The sequence below is a fragment of the Aristolochia californica genome, unplaced genomic scaffold (assembly GCF_029961685.1).
Source record: "Aristolochia californica isolate CCGP_79_NKW_82.1479 unplaced genomic scaffold, dmAriCali1.0.hap1 SCAF_1, whole genome shotgun sequence".
NCBI lineage: Eukaryota > Viridiplantae > Streptophyta > Magnoliopsida > Piperales > Aristolochiaceae > Aristolochia > Aristolochia californica.
In genome coordinates, this window is record NW_027181770.1 from 7433951 (window position 1) to 7456655 (window position 22705).

The following is a 22705-nucleotide window of genomic DNA, read 5'->3' on the forward strand; positions in this document are numbered from 1 at the left end:
TTTGGGACAATCGGGATCTTTGATCATCGAATGTCCAAACTAATATGCCATGGAATATGCTCCTTGATATTGAAATGGTTGAATGAAAAATGAAAGTCGCTGCTGTCTTAAACTCGAGAAGGTCCTGATACTGAAATCGTTGGAGAAGGTGCTCCCATTTTCAATCCTTATCTTATAACAGACAAGAAGTCCCACCTCATCTATCTTCTGCTATGAGAGATGATCCGGATAAAGTACAAAGAGGCTATTTATAAAGCGAAGTTAAATGTTTTACATAGATTATTACATTCTTAAATTGTTGGCACCAAAAATCGTTCAAACTGGGCTCAGTGCAGTTTTTACTTTAGCTGGATTCAAGCTCAAACTTGAAATAAGACTCGTTTATAAGAACGCTCGATCGAAATTCGAAACAGAACATCAAACAGATCCGTGTCCTCTTCTGCACTGCCCTTGTCATCTACCTCCGATTAATGTATCATTAAACCGCTTTATCAGTGTTGAAGTCTGATAGATACATTAGTTCGCTGACCAGTCAATTCATCTTATCAGAAGAAAGAAAACAAAAGATAAAAAAACTTTGTGAAATGAAAATTCAAGGCAAGTTTTCCTTTGCGTTCCAAATTTGGACCTATTTTTGGACTGCTTAACGGAAATTTCTTTGAAGTTTCGAGAGTAAAGAGATACTTGTCTTGCATGGTCTCTCTGCTCTGTTCTCTTCGGTGGCATTCGCGAGCTGCGTTCTCATTATCTGTCTCTCCTTGTCTTTGCTGGGTTTCTCCTATGGTGCAACGGTGAACCAAAAATTCCGTCTTTTTCCTAGATGAAAACCAAAGAGTTGGTACTCGCTGGTGCTCAGAACTGTCCCTTTCCTATATTTATACCCGTCACTTGCCGGTCGTTCTACAGCTACCCTTTCTCTGTTTCCAAATGTTTGGCGACTTCGATTGCTTCCGCTGTTTCAATCGCCGAAAGGTCCAAGAAAGTTCCGGCCTCAGTCCAGTTCTGCTCGTTCCCGGCATTGGTGGATCGATTCTCAACGCGAGGAACACGAAGACTGGATTCCAGACTCGCGCTTGGGTTCGGATTTTTTTAGCTGATCTCGAGTTCAGGAGGAAGTTGTGGTCCATCTATGATCCCAAAACAGGTCCAGCTTTGTAGCTTCCTCGTGAGCAATACGTCTCCAATCTTTTTGAGGCGTGAGAAGTGTTGGGTATGTTCTTCTCTGTCGCTTCAGTTGGAAAAGGTGTCTGAGTTGGGTTTGGATGAATTTTGTCTTCCAGGGTGTGCACAATCGTTAGACAAGGATGTGGAGATTGTCGTACCTGAGGACGACTACGGATTGTACGCAATTGACATACTGGACCCTTCGTGGGTAAATTTGATCGTTCCTATCATACGGGACTCTTTTGCTTTTCTTTATTTCCAACTCTGCTCGTTCATTAGTAGTCTGACCCTCAAGGAGGGACGATCTCTTCTTATCTGAGTGGCTAAAATATCAATGTCTAAGTTAAGATGTCTGTGAAAGGTTTTCCTTTCCTAATTTTTTATGTTCTAATTGACCTATCTTTGTAAAAACAAATTTCAGTTCACCAAGCTTATACATCTCACAGATGTATATTATCTCCATGACATGATCAATATGCTTATTGACTGCGGATATGAGAAGGGAACCACACTGTTCGGATATGGGTATGACTTTCGGCAAAGCAATAGGTAAACCGTTAAGACACTGGATTTGATTTTTTTTTTTTTTTTTTTTTTTTGTGGGTATAGCTGAATGGCTGATCGTTACTTGTCAAGAATTACCATTAGGAAGCATATTAACTGCAAATTCATGTTGCTAGCATTCTTCAGACTAGCACATGAAACTAGAATGATATTCTCAGCACTGAGATTGGTCATCATGTGGATGTGGGCAGATTGGACAGAGCCATGTATGGCTTAAAAGAAAAGCTGGCTACAGCTTACAAGGCTTCTGGAGGGAAAAAAGTGGATGTTATATCACATTCAATGGGTGGACTGCTCGTGAGCTGTTTATTGTCACTCTATCAAGATGTATGTGTCTTGATCTTTGCTCTTTAACCTCTCTTGGGCCATATGAGTAGCATGTCGTCTCGTGTAACATATAGTATGTTTTATACATTTTCCTCATCAGGAATTCAAGAAGTATGTGAACAAGTGGATCTGCATAGCTTGCCCCTTTCAAGGTGCTCCTTAAATCATGTTTGTCTGAGAAGTTTGTCACAGTTTTGTTGCTTAAAGTTCATTGTAATCTTGAATCCATGAGTGGTAAGGATTTTGTTTTGCAGGTGCACCGGGCTGCATCTATGACTCTCTTTTAACAGGACTGCAATTTGTTTATGGCTTTGAAAGTTACTTTTTTGTATCTAGATGGACAATGCATCAACTGGTAAACCTTGGATCCATGTGAACTTACAGAATTCTTTGAATGGATGCCCTTTTGACTACTAGTTCTGGTCCACAGCTTGTCGAATGCCCCTCAATTTATGAGATGCTCCCAAACCCTGGGTACAAGTGGAAACAACAGCCTCTTATTCATGTTTGGAGAAAACAATCTGAAAATGCTGGGAACTCTGACAGTGAGCTTGAAACATATGATCCCACTGACTGTTCTTCCTTGTTTTCAAAAGCCTTGAAAGACAATGAGGTATCTATTTCAAATTGTGTGAAGGAACCCTTTCAAATATTTGTGGTTTCTTAGATATGAGTAGCTTTATGTTTCATATATTATTTTGTTACTCGAAGACTGAAAGAATATATTTTTTATTTGTTGGAATGGCCAAATATCATTTTTCTTTGTCGTTTGTTCTACTGCATGATAATCTTGCTGCCTTGGTAATAATAATTGAAAACATGGGTGTTGAACTTAGAGATTCATAGAACTGTCAAAATAGTGTAACTTGAAATAATTGTTAGGACTATGATACTTCCATTACGTTTCTTTCTACTTTCAATGGACTTCAATGTAAAATTTGTAGTCCAGACTTGTATAGTTCAGATCACAAGTCAAACATGGAACTCTGCTAACTGGTTGGAACCCAATCAATTGGATGCTGAGGTCATGCTTTGCACACGTCAATTATCTGGCCTGGTATTGAAGAAAAAGCTAACCAAATTTGAAGGAGTTAACTTAGATAATCCTTGAAAATTAAAAAGAGTTAGAACATGTCTGTTATGCTTCAATTTAATTATAAATCCTGAAGGTTCCATTATTTTAACCCGTCTCCTTGCACATTTTTTGCAGCTGAAATATGGTGGCAGCACAATTCCCTTACCGTTTAATTATGAAATCCTTTCATGGGCTACAGGGACCCGTCAAATTCTCAATGATGCTCAATTACCTGATTCAGTCAGCTTCTATAACATTTTTGGAACATCATTTGATACTCCATTCAGTGTTTGGTATGTCATTGTTTTCTTTTGTCACTGAAATCAAGTGAGTGGAACTTCTGTGGTTCATAACATTCTCTAGACGTAGGAAAAACTAGTCAGACTGCTCAGCCTCTTTCTTGTAAATTTTCAACTGCTCTAGTAGTCTGTGTTTGAGGACCAGAAATATGTCTCAAAATGTCCAATCAAACCCTTCTCTCCACTGTTTTGAAAATAAATTCCTGATACTAGCCATTTGATGCAAGTGTCCTGAAGTATACTGGGCAGTCCTGGTTGCAGCAACATTTAAAACATTTATAAGTAGTGGCGTTGACTGGTTGCAGCTCTGGAAAATTTCCTGATTGAGCCCGCCAGGCTAGATGAGAAGACATGTCCATTAATGATCTCCAAAGTTTCTTTTTTGTATTTTTCATGTCAAATGATGTCAGAGCAGTCAGTTACTGTACTGAGTGACAAAACCATAAATTCTACCTTTCCATTATGCAATAGTTATTCCTGTGCCATTCTGAAGTTTTTCTGTCATACCATTTCCTTAATCATCCGAAAAGTGGTCATTTCTCAAGTGTTTTGTTTCTTTGCCACAGCTATGGATCTGAAACCTCACCAATTGATAACTTATCGGAAGTATGTCATTCAATTGTAAGTAATTCATACTTAGTACTTAGTACATACTAACAGCAGCTGATAGATTCATTTTGTGGTCATAATTATCTCAACCAGCCTCTTTGTTTTGCCAGCCCCATTATTCTTATGTGGATGGAGATGGAACTGTTCCTGCTGAATCAGCTAAGGTGAGTTCTCCTGTGCATTCTATCTATTGATAATACTCTTGAAAAATGTTACAGAGTCTTTTTCCATGTTGGAATGCTGTTAACTAGAAAGAAAATACTTAAATCCCTGAAAGGGCTTGGGTAGAAGTGGAACTTTCATTAAACCTTGTTGTGAAACCTCCTTTGCACTAGACTAGGTTGCTTCCTTGTATTTTTTTCTGTTTTTAGCTGTATATTTCTGTTCTTCTCCATGCGCATCTTTTTCCCTAGTGGAGATCCTTTTACCTTTTCTTCTTAATGAAATATGTTTCTTATTATTTTCCAAAAAAAAAAAAAAGAAGAAATCACCAAAATGAGTTAGCTGAGAATGACTTTGGAAAAGAATTAACAATGAGGTGAACAAAACCACTCTTACTGATTATGAATCTTTTAAGCATGGTAAATTCTTTAGCAAACTTTTGATGGGGGTTCAGAAAAAGCTCTTGCTAAGTTCTGGGATGCTTTGGTTTTGATGTGATCATGCTCCAGAGGGGACTGTTCACTGAGTTTCTAACACAAGTCTCTTGATCCTCATACCATTATACTACAATATTGTGAACACTTGCCCCGGTTGAACACTTCTCCTCAGCTGAGCATAGCTTATTGCCTTTTCTCCTACTTCCTTTGTGTCATTGTAGTTTTCTGATTGACAAGAAAATCAGTTACAATAATGACTTGGTTAGCCTGACCAACATCTCCAATATGTAATAAAAAATGCGGTTTTACAAGCTTATAGTGCTGTTCAAGAATGTCTTTAATTCTCTTCTTGTTGTCAGTCTTAGTCATATACTGAATTTCTTGTTCATCTGTCAACTGCAAAGTCATGTCAACTCATTCATAGCTCAACATGCAGGCAGATGGTTTTCCTGCGATGGCAAGAGTAGGAGTGAAGGGTAGCCACAGGGAGCTTCTAAATGACAAGGCTGTGTTTCAGCTTGTCAAACAATGGTTAGGAGTGAGTGAAGGAGCCTGCAATCAATTGCAGCACTCCTCCAAAGTCATAGATGAATCATCCATGTCGAAAACATAATTCAGGACCTGCATGTTACTAATTGCTCGCTGCTCATTAGTAGTAGAAGCCAAATTGTGTAAGATTTCAATCCCATGGGTTGAACTTTTATGCAAAAGAAGACTTAATCATTTTGACTGTATAAGAGAAGTTCACATTGAAGCAAAAATGGCAAGCTGGAATACAAGATGAGAAGGATGTGGCATAATTTTGTTTACTGCATCCCATGAAATAGGAATCTATCATTTCATCTTTTTTCCCAAAATTTCGGGAAGACAGTCTTAGATTGGGGAAACCCCTGAGACCGATCCCTATCTTGTCGTACACATTCTCCTTTAATTTATGCTATTGAGTTAGTTCTTCTATTTTTTGATGTTTTATTATGGGTCTGTTTGGAACCCCTAGAAAAGAAAAGAAAATGAGAATTTGATCATGCAAAAAATAATTAGTGAAAATGAGATAATGATCTAATTCTTCTTTTCACTAATAGTCAAATTTTCATTTTCTTTTCTTTTCTTTTCCATGGGGTTCCAAACAAACCCTAGATGACTTTAAATTAGTAAGCATGTACAGCCATTTTTAGTCTATTATTCCCTACAAGTTTATGCTAATAAAAAGAACAATGTGGCCAAGTTCAAGGCAAACTAAAATTGACACCAAGCACTGTGTATTTTTTAGAGTTTAATGACATTTGATTCTATCTTCTTTTATCTGTCACTGTACCTTTTCACTTCATTCAAAATTGCAATTATATTAGCCTGAGGTTGCTGAAATTTGTTTTGTAACAATTGGTATCATATTGGACAATTTGCGAATATGGGTACTAGTGAATTTATTGAAGGAAGAGCTCAAGGCCAATATTTCTATATTGGTTCAACTTAGGGGATTTGTATGCCTTCTAGGAGTTTTTTTAATTGTGCATGTACATACATGTATATTAGGTGCAACAAAAGGTCCAAATTGATGAATACGAAACAAACTATTTTGGAATACTTTGTCACACGTTTTGATAGGTTACATGAGGGATTTAAGAGGGTCAATGTGAAGTTAGACACTTTAGCTCAATCATTCCAAGTTAAGTTAATTGGCACCGGGTTCCAAACAAACCTACCAGAAACACCAATCATTTACTTTCGACTTCATGGATCATTGCAAGTGTCCCATTCTTTGCTATGAATTAGTCAATTGTGCCAGTCCCTGCAAGTGTCCCATTCTTTGCTATGAATTAGTCAATTGTGCCAATCCCTGTTCTGTAAATGAAATAATATGGGACCATTTGGCCTAGTTATGAAAACTGAATTTGTTCACACATTTGCGTCTAGAAGTTTGAATAAACATGCTTACTGAGATGATTTTGAATCTGAATGCAGGCAAAACTTATTCAGTTTGGGACTTTTTTTTTTTTTCATCTCCAATAGTTTGATAGGCTGCAATACCCACTGTGTTGGCATCTTGAATTTTGTTATCAGTTACACATGATCATTACTTGGGTTATGAGTGATGTAACTTTGCAATGAAAATCAAAGATTAGAATTGGAGCAACATTGATAATGACTAACCCAATATTGTACACAGCTGCCACCCATGATGCCCTTGATTATTATCGCTTCATGAATCATATCACAACTGATTCTGCAAAACAGCCTGATTGAACTCCAGCTCACCATACTCTCTGTACCTCTGCCAGGCATTCATGAGGCGGTAGCACTTTCTTTATCATGGATAAGCATGTAATAAGTACCCTTCCCTACCAAAATTAAGAATTTGATCAGGAACAGATCTTTTCCAAGCTTTAACTACCCTTTTCGTCATTCTTATTATCAATTGCAACTGTTTCAGCAACTTTACCATCCCGTGTCTTGTGAGTCCCTAGTGCAGGTCCTCGACCCAATCCAACTTCCTCATCCCTTTCCTTGTCAGGGATGTCACTGTCCTCAGCAACCTGAACCCCAGTTTCAACACCTTCTTTTTCACCCCTAGATATCAGAAACATGGATGTGGTCTAAGTAAATTCCTTGATCTTAGATAAAGAAAGGTACATATTACCAGAAAACCATGTCTACGGAACAATTTGATTACAAGGAAAGGTACCCTGAATAGATGACTAGCCCAACAGCAACTGCTCCAAATGCTATAAAATACAACCAATCCACCTGCACATGAGTATATTATCAGTAATCTGCCTGCAAATATTTTAAACTAACACAAAGCCAAGACAAGGCTGAATAAGATCAGAAACCTTCTCATGATACGCAAAAATGCGGATGAAGACAGCCCACATGTCAGAGGTCAGCAGAGAAAGATTTAACATGGTAGACCCACTCATCTGCAAAGCAATGTGGGCATAACAATCACAAATAAGCAATTCCAAAATGCGTCAAACAAGCATATAGAGAGTGCTGCCTACTGGACAAACAACAGCAAATAAAGATTCTGCACAGCTGTGTCTCACAAGGATATATCACATTTATATACCTCAACTAAAACAACAGGCTCTGCTAGCACTGTTTGGTGTATGATGATATTAACAAGCTCAACAAACACGTGGAGACTCTTATGCCTTATGGAATAAATCAAATAATCTTCAGAGCATACCTTAAGCAAGACAGGAACCAAAGAGTAAAACAGGAACATTGCCAATGCAAATCCAACAAACGGTAGCACCTGCACTAAATGAAATGACAGAAAAATCAGTGAAACAATCTTTCCTAAAAAGTTTTCAAGAACTGTTGGTAAACATAAAAAATTTTAAGTCAAAATGAGACAGTTTCTGAAATGGTCAATCTTTCAAGAAGACAGAAATATAAGCAAGAAATAATGGTGTTTTTATTCTCTTTCCCAAAAAAAGAACTTTCGTTTCCAGTTCTGACCCTCATCTTTATCACTACATATAGGAGTTTAACCATAAAACTGTGGCACCTCATGCAATAGTAAGAACACAAGACTACAGAATTGCATGGTTTGATACAGGGGCACCTTGAAAATAGGCCATACAATGTCAAAAATACGCTGCAAACAAGTAAGAATCAGAAGGGCTAATGTTTATTCCATTTCATTGTTCCAATTACCCAATCTATTACCCAGCTTCACTCTGAACAAGTAAAGGGTGTTCCATTACCAATCTATTTACCTGATTACCCGCAGGTAACCAAGTAAATGGTAAATAAAGGGCATCAAATATTTGATAGATAATTCATACATTTAAAAAAAATTGGAAAACTTAGAAAAGCAACATATAAACTTTGCAGAACATGTAACACTGCTAAGCATATAATTAAATTATCTTTAACTACACACTCTTCAAATTATCCTTTACATAAGGAGAACCATTTTACACTAAAATTTATAAAACTATACTTTTCTTTTTTATTTGAAACATAAACTATCCTTGTCTTTAGTCAGGTAATCGTGTAATTGGATGCAAAAACAACTTCTACCATGTCCATTCCATTTGATAAACGTATTGTTGGTCAACAGGTAAATCCCCACATTGGTTAAGGATTTTTGTTCCATATTCATTTATAAATGGAAGCATAGAATGGGATAAAATTGCCAGGCCTAGCAAAAGTGTGTTCTCTGTCAAGACATATATATCCATCAACCCATACAGGAACTAGCAACTCTTCTGAGGCAAATTCTAGACCTTGTATATTAGAGAGCATAAACACAGCTAGAAGAAGATCAATAGACAGGACAAAAAAAGGAATATTATGCCGTCTTTGGTATCTGCTGTATAATCTAATTGCTGCACTCTCCAATTAAATATTGTGTACTTCTTCTGTAGAGAAAATTTATTTAAAAAAAATGAGATAAAAAGAAAATGTTACCGCAGTAGCTGTCCAATCAATTGACCGCAGCTCCTCACGCTCAAGTATGCTTCTGCAGTAAGTGGTTAAGAAAATTTCATATTGAAAACATGAAGCAGTGATGTAACCATTATGCATTTCAATTAATATGCATTTCAAGAAACATGACAATGGAATTGTCACTCAAAATTCTGTTACACCAATATGCATTCCAAGAATACAGAATCAATCTCCTGAGTTATGAATGCATTTGAATTCACTTGAGAGAGAGAGAGAGAGAGAGAGAGAGAGAAAGGAGGGGGTGGAGAAAAACAGGAACAGAGGCAGGTATTATGTTAATTGTTAGCTGTTTGGTTTCTTGCCTTTAATGATACTTAAATTCTTCTCTCTTCTTCTGGAAAAGTAAAGACCCTTGAGAAAAGCTCTATCCCAATCTAATCTTTTGTTCCTCACAATAATGTCATGGATACATTTGACAAGCACCGATAACAGCTCCAAAAGCCCCAAGCAATGCCATGAGCTCAACTCTGTCTGCCGCTTTCACCAGAAATTCCTGTTTAAAGATAGCAAAACGCATCAGTTTCTATCATTTACAGAATAAACAAATTGAAATGTTAGCACTATATATACTTCCACATGAATATGGTGACAAGACCAAAAGAAGACACTAAAAGTACAGTCTTTCATTCTAAAAGGAAAAAGATGATAAATTCAATCTACAGAGAGTGGCAGAAGTTGCATTCATGTCTGCAGTAACTGAGTTCACAAACATGACATAATCAGAGTAGACAATAATTGGAATATTGTAGGGTCAAATTTGAGAATCAAACTGTTGAATATTACTCATTACTTATCAAGTTTATTCTATTAGAAACTCGGTGTTTGTTTACATACTGGTGAAGTGGTGGATGAGATTGTCTGGTTCAGAAATGAAGACTTTACTGGACAATAAATAAGAAAAGCAGTCTTCATCTGCAAGGAAGGTTCTGCTGACCATAACTGTGCAAACGTATATAAGCCAGTCAATTTTGGTTGGCAAAAGAATCAATTCAGCATCCGATTCATACGTTTAGCGAGTATTTTGTGACCATCTCTGACTATTTCAAAAATAATTTAAAACTCTTAATTAATATCAATAATAAAAAAGAGATAAATATAGTAATTAAGAACAGTAAAATAACAAACCTCGCTGACATTACTAATTGCATAAAGCATGGAACCACCACCAACAAGCAAGTCTCCTTTGATAGGGTTGCTTCCACCTACAAGCCAAATGACACAGAGGATTAGGTACCACGCAACATACAGCAATGACACTAACATTATATTAGTGATCAAAAGGAGGTCCTGCAGAATGTATGAAAACTATAGGATGCCAGTTCATTCCAGATACAAGTCTTATGCTTGATTTGAGGTGCAACTAACAATCCAGAAGCAATGTTATGCCTTAAAAAGAACAACCCATATACAATCAAGTAAAACTTGAGATAAGAAGTTCAAATTTCATCCTCCCTTTGAGAAGAAGAAGAGGGAAAAAGAGGAGAAGAAAAAAACATACACAAAAAGAAAAAAGGAAAAGGAGACAACTGCATGAGAATGATGACTGTTTCTCTCTGCAAATTCCAGCTGATCTTTTTAGGGATAAAAAAGAGCATAATTGTAGGCATACAAAAGGAGACAGAAAAAAGGCCACTATCCCATGCTCTTAACTTTAATTTGTGAAAACTCATTAAAACTGTCCAAAAAGGACTAACCTTAAACAAATCTATCATAGATCCACCTTGATGAGAAATATTCCAAAATGTGCATTGGGCATTAATTGCTAAATCAAGTCAATCATTTGAAGCATACTAAGATCTAAACAGTGTTTATAAAAATGAAAAAATACTGAGAACGTGTGCTTACTTGCACGATCACTTGCATGAACATCTGAGAAGACGACCATAACTAGGCCAGCCACACAAACACCAACACCAATGAACTTTCTGTATCTGTAGCGCGTTTTCAAAAACATCCATGTCAAAAATATGACAGATGGAATAGTCCAGCAATCCAGAAGCATCACACTTGTCAAGGATGTATACTGGTAAGCCTTCACCACTACATAAAACAACAAAAGGATTATATAGTATCTTCCATTAACTTTCTATCAAGAGGTTTTTCATGAAAAATCAATAATTTGATTTTCTAAAATCAACATTACAATCCATTTTATTAAAATACAAAAGTAAAATCAAAGAAAAGTATGTGATTCTGAGTAGCTAGCACTTACCTAAATAATTGGCTTCTACGTCGACAATAGCAAGTAACAGATAGTAATACCATCTCATCTGCATATATACGGAAAGAAGAAGTAAGTGATGAGGTAACCAAATAAGTTTCTAATCATGAAAAAATTTAAATTATATTAATCCAAGAAAGGCGATTTTATTAAGGCTGATGACAAGAGAATAATAACAAAATGAGGGGAGTGTGTGTTGGAGGCGTCTATTTTGACGGGACGAAGGTGAACTACAACTGCCTCACAGATTTAAAAGTTTACAGCCACTTCTCCATACTCGCAGTTGGGGCTTGTGGAATTGATTTCAGAACGGATGGAGAAGAGAGAGTGTGAGAGAGTGAGAGTAAAAGGAAAAAATTGCCAACGTCAAGTTGAGAAGTAATCACACATCTCATACGAAACATAACTTAGAAATGAAAACTTAAAAAGTGAAAAGTGACCAACTAGCTTAGTTAGAGAAGCAAGAACTTTGTGAAAATAAAAAAAAAACAACTGAACAAATCGAAATCAGGGTAACACTTGAAAGTGGTGAGAACTATATGACGTTATGTCAATAGCGCATGCCCCTCGCACCAATTTAACAAAAGCATCCATCAGCTGATCCAACATAATGAGGCGAATAATCCATCCTGAATATTCAGAAAACCCAATAACTTATACACAACAGAGCAGAATACAACCTGGAGTGCTTTCCTCCGATGAATCACTATACTTCCATTTACGATACCCAAAAGCACGTAATTAGCAAAAGACTGCGACGTAGGCGCATTGATCCCTGATAACAGCAAAACCGTCTCCATCATTGCCAATCAAATCAGAACAAAAATACAGAATCCAAAAAGAAAAAATTATCAATCTTCAGAAACCATATCAAATATACCACCAGGAAACAAAACAAAAAAAATGTACTTCATTGAAATCTTAAGAAAAATGAAAAAACAAAATGCAAGAGACTAATCCCACCTTTCCTTGAAAGCTCCGAGGAGGAGAAACCCGTGGATGTGATGAGAAGCGAAATGAACTGACCCAACCCAAGAGCAACCAGAGTCTTATTCGAGCAAAACCCTTTAAAATCAACCATTTTATCAATCTCTCGCTCACTTGTAAACCTCCCAAAGCTCGGTCGCTTATCCAAAACACTTCAAACAAAAACAAAAGTCCGTCATTGCAGACCTCTGTACCTCATAGCCGCTGTCCGTACTCCGGAGTCGTAACTATCCACTATCCCAAATTTCCACGGGCCGCACGCTTAACTTTTAAATAATTCAACGAGGAAGCGTGATGATTACTCGAACAATAAACGGACGATGGAAACAAATGGCAAAGGAGAGGAATTCTGTGGTCCGTAGAATGCGGGAGGCCGTGGAAGTAACTCTTTCGCACTTCTTGCTGCAGCTACTGCCGCTTCTGTTCCTCCTTTTGGCTTTTTCTGACTGTGTTCGTGGTTTCCCCATAAACGGAGAAACAGAAAGAAGGGGGAGGTTGACGGCGTTGAGGGACACTTTTGACAATTGCGAAGAAGATTCCAAAGCAATATTGTCGCCATAGGAGTATCCTGAGTAGACACGAGTATCCTAAGTAAACTTTCTTCCACTTTCTTTTGCGGTAAAGAGACACACTCCCACTTTTTAAGGAAGAGAGTGTTTGAACTTTGGAATATGGTCTTGAATTAGATTTTCCTGGAATTTGTTAATTTCACTTGATCAACTATTTAAGAGTTTGTTGAAGTTTATTACTTGGCTCCTCGAGATTTTTCAAGCTCGACTTAGCGATTAGTTGGGAGGAATATCAGATGGGTGGAGCAGCGGCCGAGTCTGTAACACCGTCAGTTCAGGAAAAAGGAGGACGATGAAAGTGGCGACGAAATGATGGGAGCCGTTCAGGGTTTTTTCTTTTGAGGCCCATAATATGAACGGACGGAGACTAACTGCATCAATGGGAGTCGAATCCGGGCAAAAGTATACACCACAAATTGACTAATCAAAGAGAACTAGGAAGAACTTCCATCGAGTAGATTTTCTTTTAAAAAAAGAAAAACAAAAGTAAGATTAGAAACATTCATATTATGTATTTTAATTACACTTAAAAACATTTATAATATGGTCAATATCAATTTTTATTTGTTATGTAATATTTTTAAATAATCATTACTTCTAGTTTATATTTAATTTAACTATAAACATTAATCTCCCACTGAGAAGATTGGAAAATTCACCACACTCTCGGGTGAGTTCTTCTATGTATTTATAGATGTATGTATATCAATTACAGAGATTACAATTGATTACAGAGGATTGTGATTTGTACAGAATAGGTATGATGGAGCTTGATTAGCTCCTATAATTGTGGAACATAATCCTCTGTAATTGAATGTCCTAAACAGTGCAATGTTCTGTTTTGGCATGATCTTCAACAGCCCCCCACAAGCTGAGCGTCGGATTAGAACAGACGTGTAGCTTGAATCGAAAAAACTGAAAGAGAGTCTGAGAGACGCTTTTGGTGAAGATATCTGCAACCTGTAAGTGGGAGGGCACGTATTGAGTGCGAATCTTGCCAGCAGCAACAAGTTCTCGTAAAAAATAAATGTCTAACTCAACATGTTTGGCCCTCTTGTGGACAATAGGGTTGGAACTCAGGAAGAGAGCGCTTTTGTTATCGCATAAGAGAAGTGGCCGCTCATGGAGGGAAACTCTGAGATCACGAAGAAGATGGGTGAGCCAGATAAGTTCAGCGGCCGTGAGAGCAAGAGCACGATATTCAGACTCACAGCTGGAACGAGAAACCGTAGGTTGCTTCTTTGCACTCCATGAGACTAAGGTATCACCAAGGTAAATAGAGTAACCTGAGGTGGAGCGGCGAGTGTCAGGACAACCGGCCCAGTCAGCATCAGAATACGCAACTAAAGTTCCCGGTGAAGCGAATGGACGGAAGGACAGACCATAATGGAGAGTACCTTTGACATACCGAAGAATGCGTTTAACAACAAGAAAGTGGTCAGTAGTGGGAGAGTGTAAAAACTGACTGACTGAGTTGACCGCATGAGCAATATCAGGACGCGTAATGGTCAAATACTGAAGAGCCCCAACAAGGGAGCGATAAAGAGTGGGGTCCGAAAACAACGGACCAACAGAGGATAACTGCTAAGAAACCACCATAGGAGTGTGCACAGGCTTGCTCTCAAGTAATTTGGCTCGGGCAAGGATGTCGCGAGCATATTTCAACTGATTTAGGAAGAGGCCATCAGCAGTTGGTGTAGCTTCAAGACCAAGAAAATAGCTGAGTGAGCCCAAATCCTTAGTAGCAAATTCAGAATGAAGCTTTGTGGCAAAGCTATCAAGAAGAGAAGGATTGTTGCCCGTAATAATAATATCATTGACATATAAGAGCAAATAAAGGATGTCAGAGTGCCGATGAAAGACGAAGAGCAAAGGGTCAGCACGACTGCAGTAGAAGCCAAGATGAATAAGGAAAGAGCTAAACCGCTGAAACCATGCTCGAGGAGCTTGTTTGAGGCCATAGAGAGCTTTCTGAAGCTTGCAAACATGATCAGGAAAGCGCGGATCAATATACCCTGGTGGTTATTCCATATAGACTTGCTCATTTAGAGTACCATTGAGGAAAGCATTTTTGACATCCAATTGACGGAGAGACCAGCGATTTGTGATAGCAATAGAGAGCACAACCCGAATAGTGGTAGCTTTGATGACAGGACTGAAAGTGTCAGTGTAATCAAGACCGGGGACTTGTGTGAACCCTTTTGCGACGAGACCAGCCTTGAAGCGTTCAATAGAACCATCAGGCAAGTATTTGGTCCGAAATACCCATTTAGAACCCACAATATTTGTATGAGCCGGACGAGGAACCAAGAGCCAGGTATGGTTATTTCGTGGAGCTTGAATTTCTTCATCCATAGCGGTTAGCCAGGCAGGATTCTTGGCAGCAGATTTGAACCCTTTGGGCGCAGTAGCTATCAAGAGAGCAGAAAGGAGACCAGAAGAGCCAGAGTAGGCAAGATCAGCCGAGTGACGCGGTTTAAAAATTCCAGCCTGAGCACGGGTAAGCATAGGATGAGACCGCATTGGGAGTGAGTCAACAGGAGCAGGAGGTCCAGTTGGACCGGAATGAGCGGGCTGCAGAGGCAGTCCTGTAAGCGAATCAGTAGCCTGCAAAATCTCATCCACAGGATCAGGACAAATAACACAGGGACGAGAGCTGGATGGAGTAATGTGCGGGGAATGAGGCGCCGGAGGAGATGGGGACAAGACAGTAGGAGTTTGACCAGGTTCCAAGAAGTTGGAGAATTGGAGAGAGGAGAGAGATTGAGCCTGAGAAGATGCTAAGAAAGGGGAAAATATCTCATCAAATTGGGCATGTCTGGTGATGTATATGCGAGAAGTAAGGGGATCAAGGCAACGAAAACCTTTATCAGATGAGCAATACCGCAGAAAAATACATGGAAGACTACGAGGGGAAAATTTGTTAGGCATATAATCAAGTAAACAGGGATAAACACGACAACCAAAGGGATGGAAATTTGCATAATTGGGAGAAAAACCAAAAAGAAGTTCAAAGGGGGACTTACCGTCGAGAAGTGGGGATGGCAATCGGTTGATGATGTAGGTAGCAGTGCTAAAGGCAGCAACCCAGTACCAAGTAGAGATGTGAGAATGAAAAAGCAGAGCCAAACCAGTTTCAGTGACATGACGATGTTTTCGTTCAGCACGACCGTTTTGAGCAGGGGTATAAGGACAAGATAATTGATGATGAATACCAGATTGACGAAGGTGATTTTTAAAAAAATTTCTTGTAAATTCAGCACCACCATCTCTTTGGAAAATTTTAATACGAGCAGAGTGTTGATTTTCCACAAATTTTTGAAATTGAAGAAAAATATCATAAAAGTTAGATTTCAATTTCAATGGATAAAGCCAAGTAAAGCGAGAAAAATCGTCAACAAATAAGACATAGTAGACAAACCCCAAGTTTGATGTTACTGGAGACGGGCCCCATATATCGCAGTGAATTATCTCTAACACATGAGATGATCGTTTTTCGTTTCGAGAAAACGGTAAACGATGACTTTTGGAAAGTTGGCACGTGTCACATAATTTAGAAGAGGGTAATAAAGACGTAAGAAAAAGTTGACCTTTTTGATTTAATAAAGAAAGGACAGAATGGTGCACATGACCTAGACGAGCATGCCATAATTCATACGAGGCATGGAGAATTTTATTGTGCAAAACAAAAATGAAGGCAGAGTTGCCACGCTCTAGCACATATAGACCTCCATCACGTCTACCGGTTGCCACCACCTTTCCTGTTTGACGATTCTGAACAGTAAAAAAATTATTAGTAAATGTAACAGATAAAGGATAATCATTAGTCAATTTACTAATAGATAAGAGATTTTTGGTAAGGTGGGGAACGACTAAAACATTTAAGAGTTTGAGGTTTGGGGAATGGGAGAGATGACCTATACGGGTAATTGGTAGGGACGCCCCATTCCCTACAGTAACCCGATCCTTACCAGTGTAGGAGACAGACTAGTCCAGCGTGGAGGGAGAAGGGGTCATGTGGGCTGACGCACCCGTGTCCACGAACCAGTTAGAAGACTCATGTGGTTCGAACAGGGAGAGCGTTGAACCAAAATTTTCGGCGAGCTGCGCCGACTGCTCCTGCGAGGAATACCGTTGGCGACACCGATCGGCATAGTGGCCGTCCTGACGACAAATCTGACATCTCGGCGGTCGGCAATGATGATTCGAGGTGGAACGACCTGGCTGGAAGAGAAATCGTCGTGATGGCCATGGCTGGAGGAGTTTCTCGGGCCATTTCCAGAGTTCCGGCTTGATAGTTGCCGCGGCCGCGATTAGGGCGAGAAAATGTGCCAAATCGAGAGGAGGAGGACTGATTTGCCATGAATGCGGCAGTAGAGGGCATCGGGCTGTCCAACGACGTCTGAAATAGTTCGAAGCTTTCGGCCTTCGAAACCAAATCGGAAAAACAGGGGAGAGGTGTTTGCGCCATCTGGGCGGTGGAGAACCTGGAGAAATCGGGGCCAAGACCGTGAAGAAACCAGTGTACTTTGTCGGTTTCGTCAACTGGGCGCCCAATGGCATGAAGCTGATCGCACAGAGCTTTGAAAGCTCGAGCGTAGGCGGAAACTAGTCGATTTCCATGTTTCATCAGTTGGAGATCGTCCTTGAGGCGAATCTCTCGAGCTTTTGACCGATGACTGAAGGAGTTTTCAAGGGCAGTCCACACCTCCCAAGCGGTGGTCAGACCAACAGCTTCGGCCATGGCCTCTTCTGACAGAGACAATAGCAGGAGGCTGAGGAGGCGTTGGTCTGTCGCCTTCCATGCCAGAAATTTTGGATTTGGCGTCGGTGAAGTGGGGGGCTCAAACGGTGGTGGTGGCGCAAGAGTGCCATCCACATGGTTCAGCAGACCTTGACTGTCAAGAAGAGGGAGAAATTGACTCTTCCAGAGAAGATAATTTGAAGAGGAGAGCTTGATAGTGATCATATGGATCAAGGTGTTGAATGGGAGGAGATCAGAGAAGAAATTTGACGCCATTGAAGAAAGAGGGATGTTAATCCAAGAAAGCTCTGATACCATGAGAAGATTGGAAAATTCACCACACTCTCGGGTGAGTTCTTCTATGTATTTATAGATGTATGTATATCAATTACAGAGATTACAATTGATTACAGAGGATTGTGATTTGTACAGAATAGGTATGATGGAGCTTGATTAGCTCCTGTAATTGTGGAGCATAATCCTCTGTAATTGAATGTCCTAAACAGTGCAGTGTTCTGTTTTGGCATGATCTTCAACACCCACTAAGATATAAATTTAAATGTCAACTATTTAGCTACAAAAAAAGGGCTCGTGTAACATCGTTTGTTGAAAAAATACAAGAAATAAGTAGGAAATAGATGTTAGACTTGGTTTTTGCTGTGAAGTCTCGTTCTCATCTCGCTAACTGTGAACTATAACAAAACTTACCATAAAATGACAAAAAAATTGACAAGAGCTTCCCCTTAACAAATCAAGCTGAAATTCTATCTTGTCTAAAGATGTGATTTGTGACGGAAGAACTACTTGGGTGAAAAGAATTAAACTGTATGGGCACACTCTTAATCTTTAAAAGTTGTGGATTTATAGACATTGCTCTAAAGTGATTTAAAAAAATAAAAAAAAGAAGGCATTTTAAGAAATTTTAAAGGTGTGAATAAAAATATATCAGCTCTCATACTTCAAATCAAATGAGGCGCATAGTGCAACTATTCATACTTGTAAATAAGAAGGAGATGCATTTGGACCAATAAATGGATGAAAAATGACTTGGTTTGACTCAAGAGAGAGATAAAAAAATTCAAATAATTCCTCTGTGAACTTTATAATCTATGTTGATTTTAGGATCTCATGATAATTAACAAAGAATAAAACAGTCTAGGAGAAGAAGGAACCGAAGAAGAAGAAGAAGTGGAAAGAGAGAAGAGAGAAGAAAGAGAGAAAGAGAAGGAAAAAAGGACCATTGTTGATAGGAGATTGTGAAAACGAGGGAAAGAGGATCCTCCCCCTTAATATCTATTTGGAAGAGTAAAAGTATGGCAATTACATCAATACCCTTTACCCTAAGAAGGGTGAGAAAAGGACATGAAAAAAAGAACTTTCACATCAATGCCACTATAACTAAATTACATTTCTAACACTCCCCCTCAAGTTGGGGATAGAAAATATCATAGATACCCAATTTGGCGCATATAGTGGCCTGGATCTTGGATGTGATTGGCTTTGTAAGGATATCTACAACCTACCCCTGAGATGAAACATGTCTGAAAAATATAATGCTTACTTATATTTTTTTCTCGTATAAAATGACAATCTACCTCAATATGTTTTGTTCTCTCGTGGAAAACTAAATTGGAAGCAATGTCGATGGTTGCTTGGTTGTCACAATGAAGTTTCATACAAATGTCAGAGAGATTTGATCCATAGAAATTCACTTACTGCATGGGTCATAGCTTTGTAGTATGCACTTGACCTTGCAACAACATTCTATTTTTTACTCTTTCATGTGACCAAGTTCCGCCCAACTAAAGTGCAATAACTAGAAGTGGATTTCCTGTCATCAGGTGATCCAACCAAATTTGCATCCGCAAAGCCTTCAATGTTGAAATGACTATGACATTTTATAGGAATCCATTGCCTAGAGCTCTTTTTAAGTATCTGAGAATTCTCTCAAAAGTTTGTCAATGAGTAAGTTGTGGTTTATGCATGTACTAACAAACCATACTTATTGTTTGTGAAATGTCAGGAATGGTCACAGTGGGATAAATAAGTTTTCCCACTGGTCTCTGATATTGTCCTATATCAACATCTTCATTGGAGCATGCACATAACTTTGTATTAGCATCCATAGGGGTATCAGTCAATTGACATCCCATCATTCTTGTATCCTCCAATAGATTAAAAACATATTTCCTCTGGGATAGGACAATACCATGCTTGGAGTGGAAGACTTCAATAACAAGAAAATATTTGAGAGCCCAAGTTCTTTTCTTTTGAATTCCTTACATATCTTCTATGTGACTTCCTTTTATGTTGTTTGTATCTCTACTAGTCAAAACAATATCATCCACATAGACTACCAGTAATACAATTCTCTTTGAGGTATTATTTACAAATACTAAATGATCTAGCGTACACTGGTTAAACCCAAACTGAAGCACGCTTGGCCAAACTTGTCAAACCAAACACGAGGAGATTGTTTCTAACCACACAAGAATTTTCGTACTCTGCATACTGATTGCCCCTCAACCACAAATCCAAGTGGTGATTGTCAGAGTGGTTTCGTCCACTCTTGTAAGTGGTAGCTTTCCGCACCTACCAGATCAGTCTGTTGGGTTGTATTTGCTAGCCGCTATCATGGTATCAGATCTGGGCATGCCACGTCCCATGAGATGCGGTCAAGAATGGGCAGGGTGGGTGTCAGAGTGGTTTCGTCCACTCTTGTAAGCGATAGCTTTCCGCACCTAACATATCGGTCTGTTGGGTTGTATTGGTTAGCTGCTGTCAGTGATACATATAAATCTCTTCCTTAAAGTCACCATTGAGGAAAACATTCTTCACATCAAGTTGATATATTGACCAAGAAGAATTTGCAGCAAGTGATAACAAAATATACACCAAATTTAACTTGGACACAAGGGAAAAGGTTTCCTTGTAGTCAACTCCATAACATTGAGTGCACCCCTTCGCTACTAGTAGGGCTTTGAGATGGGTCATTGAACCGCCTGGATTTTGTTTAATAGCAAAAACCTATTTACAGCCCACAAGTTTCTTACCAAGAGGAAGTGAAACCAAAGTCCAAGTCTCATTTTCATATAAGGTAGTCATTTCCTCTTCCATCGTTGCATTTCGTCCTGGATATCTCAAGGCATCTTGATATTACTGAGGAATAGATACTGAAGAAATAGAAGCAAAAAAATGGCAACAAGAAGGAAACAAATGATGGAGAGAAACAAAGTTAGATATGGAAAGATAAATAGACGGACTAGTACAAGTCTGAGGTTCTTTACGAAGAGCAATGGTCCTATCATCTAAAGTTTGACCAAAAACATGAGGAGAAGAAGTAGAACTTACCTCAGAGGGATCCATAAATGTCACAAGTGTAGTATCGACCAATGCTTCAGGGGGTTGTAGAAAGATATCTACATCAATGGGCATTATAGGGTTAGGAGTTGTAGGAACTGAAGAGAGACTTGGAGGAACATCCTTGGAGGAGTAAAAAAATTTGTCTTTTAAAGAATGTCATATCGTTGGATATAAACAATTTGCAAAGAGATGGGTTATAACAAACATATCTTTTTGTGTGTGCAGGAATGGCCCAAACAATTACACTTAATAACTTGTGGTTCTAACTTACTGTTATATGGGGATGTGACATGTACAAAACAAGTATAACCAAAGACTTTCAAGGAAAGTGAGAAAAGGTCCTCACCTAGGAATAATAAGGAATATGGAGACTTATTATTGAGTACAGAGGATGAGAACCTATTAATGAGAAAATGAGTTGAGAGAATGACATGTGGCCAATAATAGTAGGGCACATTCATAGAGTAAAGAAGGGCACAAGCCACTTCAAGGAGGTGTCAATTTTTTCTTTTAGCTACACCATTCTGTTGAGGGGTGTAAACACATGAAGGTTGATGACTAATGTCATTATCCTTACAAAATGTTTGAAACTCCCCCGACATATATTCTTTGGCATTATCAGAGTGAAGTACTTGTATTTTATGACTAAAATGATTTGAGACCATGGCATAAAATGATTTAAAAATGGAATGAATTTAAGATCTATCCTTGAGTAAGTAACCATGTCATTCTAGTGAAATCATCAACAAATGCAATAAATTACTTTGTTTGAGAAATGTTGGAAATATTCAAGGGTCCCTATACATCAAAATGGACAAAGAAAAAAAGAGCAACTTAAGTTCAGCCAGAGGAGACTAAGAGGTTCTTTGGTGTTTGGTCAATTGACACACCTCACAATTCAAATTTGAAAGTGTAAAAATAAGGAAACAAGTGCTTGAGTGATGATAATGAAGGATGCGTTAATCTATTTTGTCATTGTTGTGTGCCTTTGTCTGGAAAATAGAAGCTATAGTCACTTGAGGCAAATTTAAGTACTAAAGACCCCCTTTTTTATGGGCTCCACCAATCACCTATTTGTCGCCAAATTCTGAAAAACCAAAAAAAAAAAAATCCAACTTTTTTTAAGTGCTCAAATACACGATTACAATTATCTCACCTTAGATCTTACACCATTTTAATTGGTAGAGAGACAACCTTCTCCTTTTAAATTTCCAAGCTTCCAACTTTGGAGCTTGAATAAAGAAGTATTTGGAGCTTGATTGTAAAGTGCTGCAAAGAAAATTTTGAGAGAAATGGAATTTTGCAAAGTCTCTAGCTCTTATTTTCTCTCTAGCTCTTGCAAATAAATGCTTAGTAGTTATGCTAAGGTAGAGGTATTTATAACTTCTTCAAGCTAAACTAGCCATTATTTGGCCATTTGCAAAAGGCTGGCATCTCAATCATTGATTAATATAACGATTGATCAATCGTGTATAACAATTATACATTTATTAGGCTTGTTTGGTAAATTAGAAAATCTAATTTAATCAAAAAATCCACCACTGCTGATCGATCATGCACTAATCTCTAGCTATGAAAATGTTGATCAATCAATAACTTATGTCTCATAAACCATGCATTGTGCCTCTTATTGGAATATATATGTATGGTGGATCAATGTTGTAGCTTTGTAATTTTTCAATGTCTGGACAAAATTAATTGATCAATCCAATGGGATTGATCGACC

General features: G+C 38.4%; 2 protein-coding genes across 2 annotated transcripts; one reads left to right on the forward strand and one right to left on the reverse strand.

Moving 5' to 3' along the window:
• Positions 1–868: 868 nt before the first annotated feature.
• LOC137958159 (phospholipase A(1) LCAT3-like) lies at positions 869–5456 on the forward strand. Its single transcript, XM_068805253.1, has 11 exons — positions 869–1144; positions 1281–1372; positions 1586–1713; positions 1920–2055; positions 2156–2207; positions 2310–2410; positions 2486–2668; positions 3266–3423; positions 3996–4050; positions 4149–4202; positions 5074–5456. Exons 1-11 carry the CDS (start codon positions 928–930, stop codon positions 5248–5250), a joined length of 1353 nt encoding a protein of 450 aa, XP_068661354.1. The 5' UTR covers positions 869–927; the 3' UTR covers positions 5251–5456.
• Positions 5457–6681: 1225 nt separating this feature from the next.
• On the reverse strand, positions 6682–12605 carry LOC137958172 (uncharacterized). Its single transcript, XM_068805254.1, has 12 exons — positions 12280–12605; positions 11997–12091; positions 11308–11365; positions 10941–11135; positions 10221–10297; positions 9506–9588; positions 9057–9108; positions 7825–7893; positions 7469–7555; positions 7321–7382; positions 7078–7205; positions 6682–6976 (listed from the first exon to the last, which is right to left on the reverse strand). The coding sequence occupies exons 1-12, from the start codon at positions 12395–12397 to the stop codon at positions 6921–6923; spliced, it is 1080 nt and encodes a 359-aa protein (XP_068661355.1). The 5' UTR covers positions 12398–12605; the 3' UTR covers positions 6682–6920.
• Positions 12606–22705: the final 10100 nt, after the last annotated feature.